The sequence below is a fragment of the Haplochromis burtoni genome, unplaced genomic scaffold (assembly GCF_018398535.1).
Source record: "Haplochromis burtoni strain Fernald_Lab_line unplaced genomic scaffold, NCSU_Asbu1 Contig_13, whole genome shotgun sequence".
Classification (NCBI taxonomy): Eukaryota; Metazoa; Chordata; class Actinopteri; order Cichliformes; family Cichlidae; genus Haplochromis; species Haplochromis burtoni.
The window spans coordinates 3,142,640-3,155,920 of NW_024582374.1; the positions used below are offsets into that span (position 1 = coordinate 3,142,640).

Here is a 13,281-nt window from a genome sequence, read left to right on the forward strand (position 1 = left end):
CAAGCATAGCTTTCCTACTTTTGTTAAGTCTGTATTGACAGATTAATGCCATGGTGGTTCGTGCTGTTGCCTCAGAGCAAGAAGATCCTGGGTTCAAATCCACAATGTGGCAAAGTTTGCAGTGGGTTCTCTCTGCGTACTCAGGTTTCCTCCACAGATAAAAGTAATGCAGTTGTAAGGGTAACTGGTTATTCTAAATTACCCAAAGGTGTTGAAGTGCAAATGGTTGTTTGTCTCTCTATGTTAGCGACCTGTCCAGTCTACCTGCCCCTGTTACCCTATCACTTCCGCAGCCCAGATAAAGACAAGAAGATGGGTGGATTGGAAGTTGCTGTAAATCTCCTGAATTTTTTTGTTGAACATTATGTAATATGAATACAACATGTACTACAGACATAAGTTACATTTCATTCATTCAACAAGATTATCATTGGTGTAACAAACAAATATTTTACTAGTTTATGTAACAAGACTGACTTTTGATGTGCCAAAGTGTTTAAACAATATAAGATGAATTTAAATAAATCTAATTAGACTAATGTGATACAAACATGTTGATTGAACAAAAGTCAAATTAATTGAATGTTAATGTTAATATTATGTTAAACCTACACACATATATCGTGTTGACACAACACAACCAAGATGGATTAATATAACATGATTTGTTTAGATGGAATATAAGTGGCAAGATAAAATTACGTTCATCCAATGAATTCTTTTTTTGAGTGCAAAAGCAGTTCTTAAACACATTTGCACCAGTGCAGTACGTCATTTTCATTATCACCAGCCCAAATTTCTGCTTGTCAAACAGACTTACTGATGAATAGATACAGCTTACTTATTACTTAAAAGCTTATCTGTGAGTTCACGGTGGCTTGTGAGGCACAAAGTCTGGTCTGTTGTAATATTTATGGTACAGTTACCAGTGCAATTAGTACCCAGTGCACATTACACAGAGAGTAGAGTCTGATAGAATATCTGATTCACTTCATGAATCAGAGATCCATATGCATACTGACCCAAGACACATGCAAAATTAAAAAGGTGAGGATGGAAAAAATGCGAATCAGCTGTAAAACTATTCCTGTTTTGGGAATTGTCTCATTGTTGCCACCTCTAGTGCACCTGTTGTTAATGTAATTCTTGTTTTTTCTCAGCTGTCTGCTGTTTAACAAGATGCAAAAATAAAACCAAACTTAGAGTTGCTGTATTTATTATTAAGTTTTCTCAAAGTTCAATTTTGCTTTGGAGCTTTATTTTTTTTATTTAATGAACCAACAATAAAGAGCTTTTTTGTCGGTGTTCAGTTGAGCTCACCACAAACATGTTGTTACTGTTACTAAAGGGATATTCTCTCTTCCTGCCATTTCTCAAACACCACATTTCTGATTCTATAAATGCAAAATCACAGGAAGTGCATTAATCAGTTTCCTACAGTTTTTCGGGAGCATGCATTTAAAATTTAAAATCTTATGCATGCAGCAAGAAACCCAGTTTTAGGTTAAAGCAGAAGTATTCTTGGGGTGTGGTATATTGTGCTATACAAAATCGCAGCGTTTCTTAAGAGCACTCTTTTCAACACACAAAAGGGGAAGTGTAAGTATCCCATATTACCCGTAACTACAAACACTCAAACACAGACTTATTAGTGATGTGCGATACCACTTATTTCCTTTCCGATCCGATACCAAGTAAAATTCAGGGTGGTCTTGACGACACTGATCGGATACCGATACGTTGCACAAAAACTCAGACAACATCAGAGTACTTGTTCTTATTGTTTAGTCATGAATATTATCATATAGAAATAAAAAATCTGAAGTTGTGTGTTAATTGATGCTATTTGAACACGTATATCTTGTCATTTAACATTGCCTGGACATTCCAACAAAAATGTCCAACATTCACACTTTCCCTCATTCACAGTAGTGCTGCGCCACACTACAAATTTTAGTATCGATCTGATAACAAGTAAATACAGAGCCAGTATTGCTGAAGTTGATTAATGAGATGAATTCTCAATTTGCAAATTCTGAACACATTTTCATCATCACTAAATAAGTGTGATTTTTTACTTTCCACAATAACTAGTTAACACAACAAAACACACCTTTGAGCTTTTCATGTGTTTTAAAACTGGGTTTTTGGAGACCTGGAATCTACATTTTTCTTTCTCTAACGCACACAAAAAGATTCTGACATTTTTCACAGTGCATGTTTGAGGTTTATTTTTTCCAAAGAAATAATTAACAGAGTTCAGCGGGCTACACGCTGAATTTCGATACCAATACTAGTGTTGGTATCGATGCTGTCGATACTTGAATCGATCCGTCCACCTCTAGTACTTGTAGTTAACTGCAAACTAGAATTAAGGAGGAACAATTATGAACAACTAAACTTCCTGAGCATTGTGTGCATCTAGTTACAGCTTAAATACCACTGCCCGTTAACATCAATTATGAAACCTTGTTTTGTAATTTTTACCAAGACCTTTACAAGACACCTTACAGCATTTTAGCAAACACACTTAAGCAATACAAAAGAACATGAAAAGAGACATTTGCTTCCCTAAACTTTAGTGCGGATTTCACCAGTGACCATGGTAGCCAGATTCTTCCTTCTGCTGTTTGTCCTCAGTGGTAAGCTTTCATGTCTTTCTGATAAAAAATAATCTAAAATCTGACAAACACTGTGCATATTTTTATTTGCTACCTATCCTACTACTAATTACATATTGTCCTGGATTGCTATAAACAAATGACGTCTTAGTTTGTGTTTCAGGAGCTGACGGTTCTCGGATTATTGGAGGCCGAGACGCTGCCCCCCACTCACTCCCCTACATGGCCTCAGTGCAACTTCAAGGTCGCCATTTGTGTGGAGGAGCACTAGTGAGAGAGGACTTTGTACTCACAGCAGCACATTGTGAGACACGTGGGTACGAATTCAGTGTTTGCTTTAATCGGCAGCATTTGCAGAACTGACAAAAAACCCCTCTATCAGTTTTTCTCAATATCATAATAGGTTTCTTTGTTATGGAAGAAAAATTATTAACTTTGGATTCTTGATAACATAATAAATGTTGCTGCAATTTATAGAATACCCACAGTCGTGCTGGGAGTTGATTCCCTGACAGGTACTGAGCCAACGAAGCAGCAGTTCCTTGTGGTCAAATCTTTTCCGCATCCAGGCTATGATGGACACAAAAATGATATCATGCTCCTCAAGGTGAGAACAACAGCTGTCTGCTAACATGATCATGATCATTTCTAATTTGCACAGAAACATAACTTGTGATGTTAAGGTTATGCAAATACTAACACCGTTCAGCTTTTTAAAGTATTTTTCCTGTTGTTGATCTCCTTCTCAGCTGAACCGGAGGGCCCAAGTGTCTCAAGCAGTTCAGGTGATCTCTCTGAAACCTGGCAGGCTGAATCAAATCAGCCAGTGCATCACAGCAGGCTGGGGCGATATAGGCGATAACAACACCTTACCAAAAACGCTTCAGGAAGTCAACGTCACCACTCTGCCACAAATGATATGCAAAAGGAGATGGGGACAAGTTCCCATCACACAGTCGATGGTTTGCGGTGTGGGATCCCACAGCCTTCAAGGCTTCTGCTCAGTAAGAGATTAAAGTGTCTGAGTACTGGGAAAACCTGAAAAACCTGTATTTTAAACAAAGCGCAAGTGTACTTAAGTGTACTTTATCATTTCTCTTCAAGGGAGACTCAGGTGGACCGCTGGTGTGCGATGGAGATGCAGCAGGTGTTATCTCTTTCTCTGGGAGGCGATGTGGAGACCCCCAAACCCCCGATGTCTATACACGCATATCTTCTTTCCGGGCATGGATTCAAAGGGTGTTGAATGACAATTAGGCCAGTTAGACTAACTGATAATGTGTCGCAACGCTTGATTGGATTATGGTGCTGTAGCCATGATTTTTGTAATTCTGCACTCATCACAGATATCCTTTTGCTTTAGGTGTGCCTTTCAGATGGGTTAGGAAAGGTTAATGCATGCTTTTCTCTTCTTCTTTGCTGTTGGTGCACTTCAATGTGTTTCAAATAAGAGCACAATCTAAAATAAAATACTTTTGCTCGAGAGTTATTGTACATTGTGATTTTATTTATTTATTTTTTGAAAAATCTGGATGGCGTACCGAACATTACACTAAATATTGAAACACTCAATTCATGCAAATCATTTTCCTCATCATGCAGTGATACTAGTATAATGATACCTCACGGAAGAGTTAAAATATTTAGCAAGAAGCACAGGCTCATTGAGCTTCACTGAATATCTTTGTCATTCTCAGTCACAGGGAGGCAGCTGCATCCTGTTCCGGTTGTTTGTTTGTTTGTTTGTTTGTTTGTTTTTGTTAGGTGTTACAAAAAAAGGCGGCCTCCAACACTGTCATCTTCATAACTGCTGCATTTCAACCATATAACATTTTTGTCTCTGCTGTTAAATATTGAAAACTCACTCCACACTGAGCCTGACTATATTTGTTCCTCTCTAGAATATTTTATTGGATACTATTTTTTAATTAACCTCCAGTTTTTACTTTTTAAAATGTGTTTTTGAAATTATGCTTGACTGACTTTTAAAAAATATATTGAAAAATCAAATAAACAAACCAAAAAACCCCCAACAACAACTGCAGTACTCTAACATACCTTTAGGGGGAGAGCAACTAGTAATGGCTTTATGGGAAACACTACAAAGCTCATATAACATCATACTGAATATATGTTACTGGCTCTGTGCATATGTTAAAATAAGATTAAGATTGCTAAGATTGATTCAGATGATTAAGGCAGCCCAAAACATGAAGGTCACACTATGCAAGTGTCTTTGTCATGTGTCTAATATTTGTCCACACCTATTAACTCCTAATTCTAAGCCGGCACATTTATTTTTACAATATTTTAAGTCCATCTAATAAAAACAGCTTCCTTATTGTTATAAAGTATTGTTGTAAGCTTTAAATTCCCATGTTTTAGAGTAATATTCTAATTTTACAAACTAAATGCTCTCACAGCTCAAACAGTTACGCCAAAAAACTAAAACAAATACCGTCTGTCCCTTTAATTGAAACCATAGGCAACTCCTGCGTCATAGAAAATTCTGACCTCATTTTTCCTGCTTGTTGGCTGTGTTGTGTAGCTATCTTGTCATCTTGCCCATGTACCAAAGACTTAACCGCTTTATTTCTCATATTTCTAAAACACACGAGCTGACAGTATTCACGAATCACTGTCGGAAACTGTTTATGTTTTGTGTAAAAAAAAAAAAAAAGTCAGTTTCGCGGAAACCAAAACATCATTTCCCATCACTCCCCGCGCCCTGCTCTCATTCTTCTCTACGGCTCTGGTGACTCACGGCTTGACGGGATATAGAGTCTTCTCCCCCCCTCCTTTCCCTTTCCCACAGGTTTCGCGAGATTTTACATAGGCGGGTTGGTGTGTGGCAACATTTCTCTGCCAGACGAACTGAACAATGCTGATATGAAATCTGCTTAAAGGTAATGAAAATATGTTCCACATAGAGAACAAGGCTGTAAACACACAGTTTTTAGCTGTGTTTGCTAGCTGCCATTAGAGACAACGAAGAGTGTGCTGGATGTATGTGTCCGCCTACACTTACCTACAGTAACATCTGCATTGAGGTAGAGCTAAGACTGTTTCCGATAACCTACAGAGGCGGTGTGCTGGCTTTAGTCCAGGACAGGTAGGGTACATGTAACGTAAAGGGTCTAATGGCCTTGCCAGTCAGCTTTTATGTGTAACTTGGTGAGTCCTTTGCGCCACACTGTAACCTTCTAACATTAAATCCTGTAATTTCGCACATAGCAGTGAAACGGCTTTTCTCAAAGTTGTCAGTCGGTTTTGTTAAGACTTTGTGATCCTAAGATGAGGGGAGGCTTGGTGTCAGCTATAACACACACAGTCTTGTCTTAGTATACAGTGACCTCTATGGTAATGTTGTGTCAATAAATACCCAGGAAGTTATTCCGTCATGCAAATTCATTGGCTCGAGGACTTGTCCGTCTGTTGAACAGGCAGCATCTGTTTCATAAATATATGTGTGTGTGGCATCTCTTACTGTATAATCATCATACATGTGCTTGTCAGTTTGGCAGCCAAACTAATTGTCCTGTCTTTCTCTTAATTAGTAACCTTTGCATTTCTGGAGGCATGTCCAAGAAAAGGGGCAGGTATGTCGATCTACGTCTGCTGTATGTATTTGATGTCACATTGTGCCGTCGTTGTCACAAAGAAGTCACTGCAAGAAACACCCCCCAAGTGTTTTAATCACGTGGAAGCCACAGAAATGAACAAATAGCTGAGAAATGTGACAAAGGTCATACTGTATTTTTTACTCAGGTGCATTTTTAAAAGAGCAAATTAGGTTAGGTTGTTGGACCTGTGTGTAAGGCTCAGGCTCACAGACTTGCATCTTCGTCTTGTTTCTACCAGAAAACGGAGCAGCGGGGAACTGAGTGACGCAGTAACCCCAGACCCCAACTACATTCTGGGAGTCCGCATTCAGCATAACTGGCGTGAGAGGGGGAATCAGAGCAAATGGAAGGGCACAGTACTTGACAGAGTTTGTGTAAATCCTTCCCTCTTCATGGTGAAATACGATGGCTTTGACTGCGTCTATGGCATTGAGCTGTTCAAGGATGAGAGAGTGTCCAACCTACAAGTGTTGTCAGAAAAAGTTGGTAAGTCAGCGTCTGCCTTGATCAGTTCATACTTCAGATTCTGGAGTTACAGCTGGGTCTGTATTGTTCTCTTTCATGCTTCTGTCTCCACAGTAAACAATAAAGTCAAGACACCTCCAGGGGCGGAGGAGTTGGTTGGCAAAGCGGTGGAGCATTTATTTGAAAAGGAAGATGGAGAGAAGAATGAGTGGAGAGGCATGGTCCTCTCCAAAGCACCAGTTATGACCAACTGGTATTATATTACTTATGAAAAGGACCCCGTTCTTTATATGTACCAGCTGTGGGACGACTATGCTGAAGGAGACCTCAGGATTCTGCCTGAAGCAGGTATTGCTAATTTCTGTAAAGATTTGTAAACACTTTTGTCCTATGGCATTAGAAATGAGTTAAACTGGGCCCATTTTATCTATATAAATCAATTTTACACTTTGAAGATTATTTGATACATTTTTCTTCTGTTGGGCATGAATACCATGTGAGCTAAAAAAACAAACAAAAACATGATCGGTGTCTGTGTTCATCATCTAATCAGTCGTATTTGGGGCAATCATGGTTCACGGGGTTGGGAAGCTCGTCTTGTAACCGAAAGGTTGCCGGTTCAATCCCCAGCTCCGTCCGTCCTGGTTGTTGTGTCCTTGGGCAAGACACTTCACCCTACCTCCTACTGGTGTTGATGGCGCGATACGGCAGCCTCGCTTCTGTCAGTCTGCCCCAGGGCAACTGTGACTACAACTGTGGTTTGCCTCCACCAGTGTGTGAATGTGAGAGTGAATGAATAGTGGAATTGTAAAGCGCTATATAAATGCAATCCATTATTATTTACTTACAGAAGCACTCTGGCAGAATGACGCGTTTTGAAGGAAGTGAGCAGCATTTCCCTACTTTATTTCCCTTAAAATAAAGTATTTTGAGTTAAATTGGAGTATTACAGATACCTAATATAGCTGCCATGCTGTGTAAATAAAGCCCAAGGATTGAATAATAGTATCACTAAACGACCATTTCCAGCATGTGAAGAAATTTCCACATCTGATTTGTCAGAGATAGGTATTCACATTAACTTCAAGTGAAGTTTAATGCAAATAGAGAGATCTTTATGCAAAATGCTTTGACCTTTATAGTACGAGTATAAAAAGCCAATTATAAAAACAAAGTACGTTTTTTTTTTTTTTTTAATTTGTGAAAATTATGACAATGACACCATTATTTTTTTCTTTTTATCAACAGCTTTCACCAGCAGCAGGATTTTATTTTACTCTTCATCTCTTCTGTAATTATAATCTTGGTGTTGTAATGATTAACCTCTCTCCACAGAAAACAAGCACCTGTTGCCTGCAGACAGGAAGCCAGGAGAAGAGACGGAGAGTCTCGTTGGGAAACAAGTGGAGTACGTTACTGACAAGGGTGTGAAAAGAACAGGCCTGGTCATCTACCAGGTCCCGGCCAAGCCCTCTGTCTACTACATCAAATATGACGATGACTTTCATATTCATGTCTATGACCTTGTCAAAACCACCTAGAGATAGTGGACACTTTTATCTAATTCCCCGACATCTCTCCACCTGCTACTGTTCCACTCATTGCTACAATCTGTTATTCAAAGCCTAGACAGGGTTAAATAGCTGACATGCTTTATTGTTCAGAAGTCAGTGCAATCTCTTTTCATTTCTTTTTTCTTTTTTTTATTTGTATGCACAGCATAACTGTAGCACTGCTATGCTTGGCTGTTTTGCAGAGAGAAAGTTTTTGTTTTGTTGTTGCTGCTCTACTTTAAATACAACTTTAAAGTCTGGACAAAGTCAAAGATTGCACTGCACAACATTTGTGCAGCACTTTCACGTCTGTCCCCAAAAGTGCTCCTCTTAATTAAATTCCAGTGACTAACGAAGCTGCTTAATATCTCCTTTCAAAGGGCACTTTATGTTGGCTTATCTAAATTGACGATAAGTGTTGACACACACCTATGGACTAGGTGTTTTCCACTGAGGTAGTTATTAAAAGAAATGGGCAGATGCAAATGTGTGTGTGTGTGTTCATCAAAGAATATCAAATTAACTTAATACCAGAAGAGATAAATGGAAGTTGCATTGTAAAACCATCTTAATTGAGGCCAATTCTTTTTAAAAGCCAACATATTCCTGCACCTTTGCACCACGTGAAGTATTTCAGCTTTCATAGCTGGATGAAGTGGCTGCACGCTGCATATGCCATTCATGCTGAACATGACCTTGAAGGAAGGTTTCTGCACAGGCCCTAAATCCTAACATCAAGAGTGCAAGTATCATGTTTGTGCTGGTAATTAAAGTACTAAATTTGCATATGAATTTGATCCCACTGATATCATAAAGTGCCTTCCGGCTTGTCATTTTGCAATACTGTACTTACCATTTCTCTGACTGTGCTCTTAATGAATCTTTGCCCAGGGAGGCTGCTATTTGGTCCTCATTTCAAAGTGGCAACACTGACAGCTGGAGCAAAGTTTTAAAACTATCAATTTGTATTAGTGATGTGTGTGTGCTCTTAATGCAGTTTGAAAAAGTTCGTCAAACATAATGCACATTATCATTGGTTGTATAATCTCACTGTTGACATTGTGGGGAGCACTTTATTGTATAAAGTTTACATATTTAGGTAATGGTACACTTTAATAGTTTCCCCCAAACGGTGTTTCCTTAAATGCTAATGTGGCAGAATTTCGCTTTAAGATACACGCATGTAAAAGAAAAAAAATAGCTACAGTACATAATGACAGTATTTAATCTACGAAACTTGTGTAAAATTACTTGTAATGTTGCCTGTTGTGATTACTTCAGTTTATTAAGAGTATCTCATTAAAACGCCACACCAGCTTCTTGTGAAAAAGTAATGTACATTAATTAAAATATGAATATTTAAAGATTGTAATCAACTGATTTGTTCAGTGACTAATCTCGACTCCTCCCTTTGGAACTCATAGTCTTGCAAATACGAGCAGCCAGTTTCCCACTCATGGATTAAACATAGTCCTAAACTTAAAGAAAAATTCAATGAAGAGCTTCACTGGGATCAGAAATTTATTTTAAGATTAGGCATAATCAATGTTTGGGAAGCTAAGGCTCTTCGCTTGCCACGTGGACGTCATCTCGCTTTCGTTACCGTGTGGTAGTTGCTGAACTGGCCTCAGTCTTTTCAGCCTTTGCTTTTTTTTTTCTGCATGCATCATATCTGATCAGTGCCTCAAGGTTTATAAACTTTATTTGGATGTGAAGAAGTGATAACACGTGGCAGAATGGGTAATGTTTTCTTACATTTAGATTAAAAAAAAAAAGTTGACACTAAACATCGCCGCTCGCGGTGCTGTGGAGTGTGTCTGCATCGTGTACAGTGGAGTCAACCGATCATAAATGGCTGCGTGTGCTCTTCCTCACGCTTTAGGTCATCTCCCCCTCTTTTCAAGTTGTAGCAGAATCAACAGTGAACTGTGTCATTATTATTGTCATGATTAATAAAGATTTTTGCACATTTGTATGGTCTTACACTTTTTCTCGAGCACTATATGTGATATGACTTGATAGATCAAACTAAAGATGAGACAAGACGTTTGAAGATTGATATATTGCTCACAAATAGTGAAATTGCATATATATATACACACACACACACACAGATATTCTTAACATTTTTTGGGCAAGGTGAGGGCAGAATAACACTCTCTGCTGGACAGTGCCGATAGCAACTATTTGGTATACACAATTTTGAGGTATACACAAAATGAAAGATTGCCTTCTTAAAAATAAAATTTCCTTCCCATTATGTACATCTCCCATCAAAGGCCACTATCAGTTAGAAAACCACAGTACCCATTCAGCAGAGTAGCCTCCTTGCTTTTAATCTTTTAATCTAGCAGTTTTCTTTGATGTTGTGTGTTGCTTCATTCTTATGGCAGGGTTCAACATTTGAAGAAGTAATGTCATTCTGAAGTGCAAAAGTCAAAAGGACTGATAATGTGAGGCTGTCCAGAGAGTTCATGTTCACTTTGTGAGGTCCTTCAAGTACTGCAGCCCCTGACTTGTGTATTCAGTGGCTTTTGTCGGGGCCTCAGAAAGATTTGAAATCGTCCACTGTACGCCTGCAACAAAAGAAAAAAGAGAAGTTTAGGTTTTAGATAGTGAAAAATCAGGGTCAATATAGGATCTAGACCAAAAGTAATACCAATACCAAAATTATTTTAAAACAGACTACTGCCTCCAAACAATTTTAAAACTATTACTACATGTAACAAGTGAAATACACAAAAGAAAGTCTGTGCCAAACTTGTGACCACAGTAAATTTTTTTAAAAAAGGAACAAATAATTGAATTCTTACCAGAATTCCACGCGTCAACAGGAGAGAACTCAATCTTAGGTATGGTTGGAAGCTGAGCCTGACAAGAGGGATAGGGTGCATTATTTTCTGTTAACAACATATTGGAGCTGGTATACAGACTTTCTATTAGTATAGGTGAAAACACTCCTTGTAAGGTCTAATTTATCTTAGGTCTGATTTAGAAAAAGATAAAAAGTTTAAATAAGTAAATACATTTTGAAAAGTGTTTATTATAATTGGACAATACGACTACTATTCTGTCCAGTGCAAAATAGTAAGAAAAAAATAAATGAATAAATAAACAAATCAAGTTTTAAAGTAAAATCATGAAGAGCAGACGCACTTATACACTGTTTCAAGTGAAAACTTGCTTGTTGGAGTTTGTGAATAAAATCATAAGTAAGAAATGGATAAATACTCTTGTTCTTTTCTATGGTTTTTTTTTTTTTTTTTTTAAATCACCTGAACTGGTTTGTCAGCAGAACTAGGACCTGTACTATGAAGCAATTTCAGCATTCCCTGGATATCTTTCCATTATCTGACTTCAATTAAAATAACACTGAGAACCAAGATAAGCAGAATTACAAAGGTGTTTATCGACTAAGCCAAGCCAGAGTTTAACAATCTAGCTGGGAGTGTATTCAAATAGATGCAGTCGACCAGTCAAAAACATGGGCGGATCTTACAAAGCTACAACTATGATATCTGAAACATTTGAAAAGATTAAATAATACAGATATAAAGCAACAGCAGTGTTGAAGCTAAAGGAGTGGTGTGAGTGTGTGTGGGAAGAAACAGCCAGTCCAGTAGTATTAAAAGAGCATGAGCACTTTAAGCACTTTGGTCAGCAATGCTGGAAAAGATATTTACTTTAATAAAGTCTCAGTCCTAAATCTGGTAAGTCTCAGTTACCAGACTTAAGGCACAGGAGAATCTGAAGAATTGCTATTGACTATATTTTCAACCTGATGATCTCTAATCTAGACCACAACTTGCTAGCTAGTTAGGTCTGCAGCATACATTACCACGAATCAAAGTACATGCCTCACAAAGGTTTATGATGTCATGATTGTACTTTAACTATGTATGCATTAGAGCGTTTCTGATCTCATAAGAGAAAGGCTAGAAAGCAAAAAGAAATTTCTACACATTTATGGTACAAGTCATCAAATTTGCTGTCTGCAGCACTGATCCATTTAATGCAACGACTTTATAAAACCATTTTACTTTCTGTTGTATTAGGCCTAGTGGCACTGATCCAGGAAGACCTAGTTGTTTATAACGTGCATCTTCTACCTCCACACCAAAGTACTTCATCCATTCCTCCATGGCAGGTGGGATTACTGCTTTGGCCTTACGCAGAGCCTCTGAGCCCTGTTCACTGTTCCCCAAGAGACCAGAGTCATAGGCAACATAGACAGCTCCTCCTGCAATGGTCACCTTGGTGGCCAGTCTGGAAATGAAAGAACAGATGCAGTAATGCAATTAATCTGAAATACCCCAATTTCCCAACAGGGCAAACTGAAACTACAGACACACGTCGTTGTTATCAAAGTAAACAACAAATTATTCTTTGATGCCAAGTTAGCAGTTAATAGTTGGGAAATTTACAATCGCCCACATAAGCTCACGTCATTGCAGAGAGTTAATATATCAGCCCAAGTTTAACTCCATAAAGAAAAGCATATTTTAAGTCTTAAACTTGGAGCTAAAACGAAATCAACTGAAAATGACCTGGTATGACTGACAGCTAGCTTAGCCTAAGTTAGCTTAATTACCAATAAGAGCATTTAGAGCAGTAATAGTATAGGGAACCGCGGGAGTTGAAATAAAAATACTAACTTCATAACAGGCCAAATCCTCGTCGCCATCGTTCAGCGCGGTCTATTCTCCTTTAAGAAGCTGTTATTGCGAGAACTCCAACAATGAGCCGTAGATCAGGCTAGCTGGTTAGCTGCACTGAAGGACAACCCTGTTTGATGATCCGTGTGCACCAGCGGAGTGTAAATAAAGTTGCTATTTCAAAAGTAAGGGCGGATGTAATTTCAGAGGCGCAGATTCGTCAGCCTTGATTCTTTTTTTAAACTATAAATGTATAGGCAAATAAATTAAAGATTTTGGCGCTTCGATGAATTAAAAAAAATAGATAGATTTTTTTTAAAAGTACTAAAATAACAAAAAAATGATTTGTGTCCATGAAAGAGGG

At 38.2% G+C, this 13,281-nt stretch overlaps 3 protein-coding genes across 4 annotated transcripts; 2 read left to right on the forward strand and 1 right to left on the reverse strand.

The window, feature by feature from the left end:
* The first annotated feature begins 2,513 nt into the window (after positions 1-2,513).
* Positions 2,514-4,106, forward strand: LOC102293498 (serine protease 57). Of its 2 annotated transcripts, none has more exons than XM_005932398.3 (5): positions 2,514-2,642; positions 2,785-2,938; positions 3,099-3,228; positions 3,371-3,625; positions 3,726-4,106. In XM_005932398.3, exons 1-5 carry the CDS (start codon positions 2,603-2,605, stop codon positions 3,876-3,878), a joined length of 732 nt encoding a protein of 243 aa, XP_005932460.1. In that variant the 5' UTR covers positions 2,514-2,602; the 3' UTR covers positions 3,879-4,106. The 2 variants fall into 2 exon arrangements, with proteins under 2 accessions (XP_005932460.1, XP_042072690.1); XM_042216756.1 differs by having other exon boundaries at positions 2,564-2,642; positions 2,773-2,938.
* A 1,282-nt stretch (positions 4,107-5,388) lies between these two features.
* LOC102293785 (spindlin-1) lies at positions 5,389-9,919 on the forward strand. The gene is made up of 5 exons (XM_005932399.3): positions 5,389-5,527; positions 6,179-6,220; positions 6,483-6,730; positions 6,824-7,057; positions 8,045-9,919. The coding sequence occupies exons 2-5, from the start codon at positions 6,201-6,203 to the stop codon at positions 8,248-8,250; spliced, it is 708 nt and encodes a 235-aa protein (XP_005932461.1). The 5' UTR covers positions 5,389-5,527; positions 6,179-6,200; the 3' UTR covers positions 8,251-9,919.
* A 390-nt stretch (positions 9,920-10,309) lies between these two features.
* Positions 10,310-13,099, reverse strand: micos13 (mitochondrial contact site and cristae organizing system subunit 13). Its single transcript, XM_005932401.1, has 4 exons — positions 12,918-13,099; positions 12,372-12,528; positions 11,076-11,133; positions 10,310-10,838 (listed from the first exon to the last, which is right to left on the reverse strand). Exons 1-4 carry the CDS (start codon positions 12,944-12,946, stop codon positions 10,741-10,743), a joined length of 342 nt encoding a protein of 113 aa, XP_005932463.1. The 5' UTR covers positions 12,947-13,099; the 3' UTR covers positions 10,310-10,740.
* Positions 13,100-13,281: the final 182 nt, after the last annotated feature.

What these genes read in the sequence shown, in the direction of transcription:
- micos13 (XM_005932401.1), bottom strand. Translation starts at nt 12,946, where the DNA reads ATGGCGACGAGGATTTGGCCTGTTATGAA. An exon ending in AGGATTTGGCCTGTTATGAA is followed by an intron (nt 12,529 to 12,917) that starts GTTAGTATTTTT and finishes TTTCATTTCCAG; the next exon opens with ACTGGCCACCAAGGTGACCA. An exon ending in TGTTGACGCGTGGAATTCTG is followed by an intron (nt 10,839 to 11,075) that starts GTAAGAATTCAA and finishes CTTTTGTTGCAG; the next exon opens with GCGTACAGTGGACGATTTCA.
- LOC102293785 (XM_005932399.3), top strand. Translation starts at nt 6,201, where the DNA reads ATGTCCAAGAAAAGGGGCAG. An exon ending in ATGTCCAAGAAAAGGGGCAG is followed by an intron (nt 6,221 to 6,482) that starts GTATGTCGATCT and finishes TGTTTCTACCAG; the next exon opens with AAAACGGAGCAGCGGGGAAC. An exon ending in AGTGTTGTCAGAAAAAGTTG is followed by an intron (nt 6,731 to 6,823) that starts GTAAGTCAGCGT and finishes CTGTCTCCACAG; the next exon opens with TAAACAATAAAGTCAAGACA.
- LOC102293498 (XM_042216756.1), top strand. Translation starts at nt 2,603, where the DNA reads ATGGTAGCCAGATTCTTCCTTCTGCTGTTTGTCCTCAGTG. An exon ending in TCTGCTGTTTGTCCTCAGTG is followed by an intron (nt 2,643 to 2,772) that starts GTAAGCTTTCAT and finishes ATGACGTCTTAG; the next exon opens with TTTGTGTTTCAGGAGCTGAC. An exon ending in ATGATATCATGCTCCTCAAG is followed by an intron (nt 3,229 to 3,370) that starts GTGAGAACAACA and finishes TCTCCTTCTCAG; the next exon opens with CTGAACCGGAGGGCCCAAGT.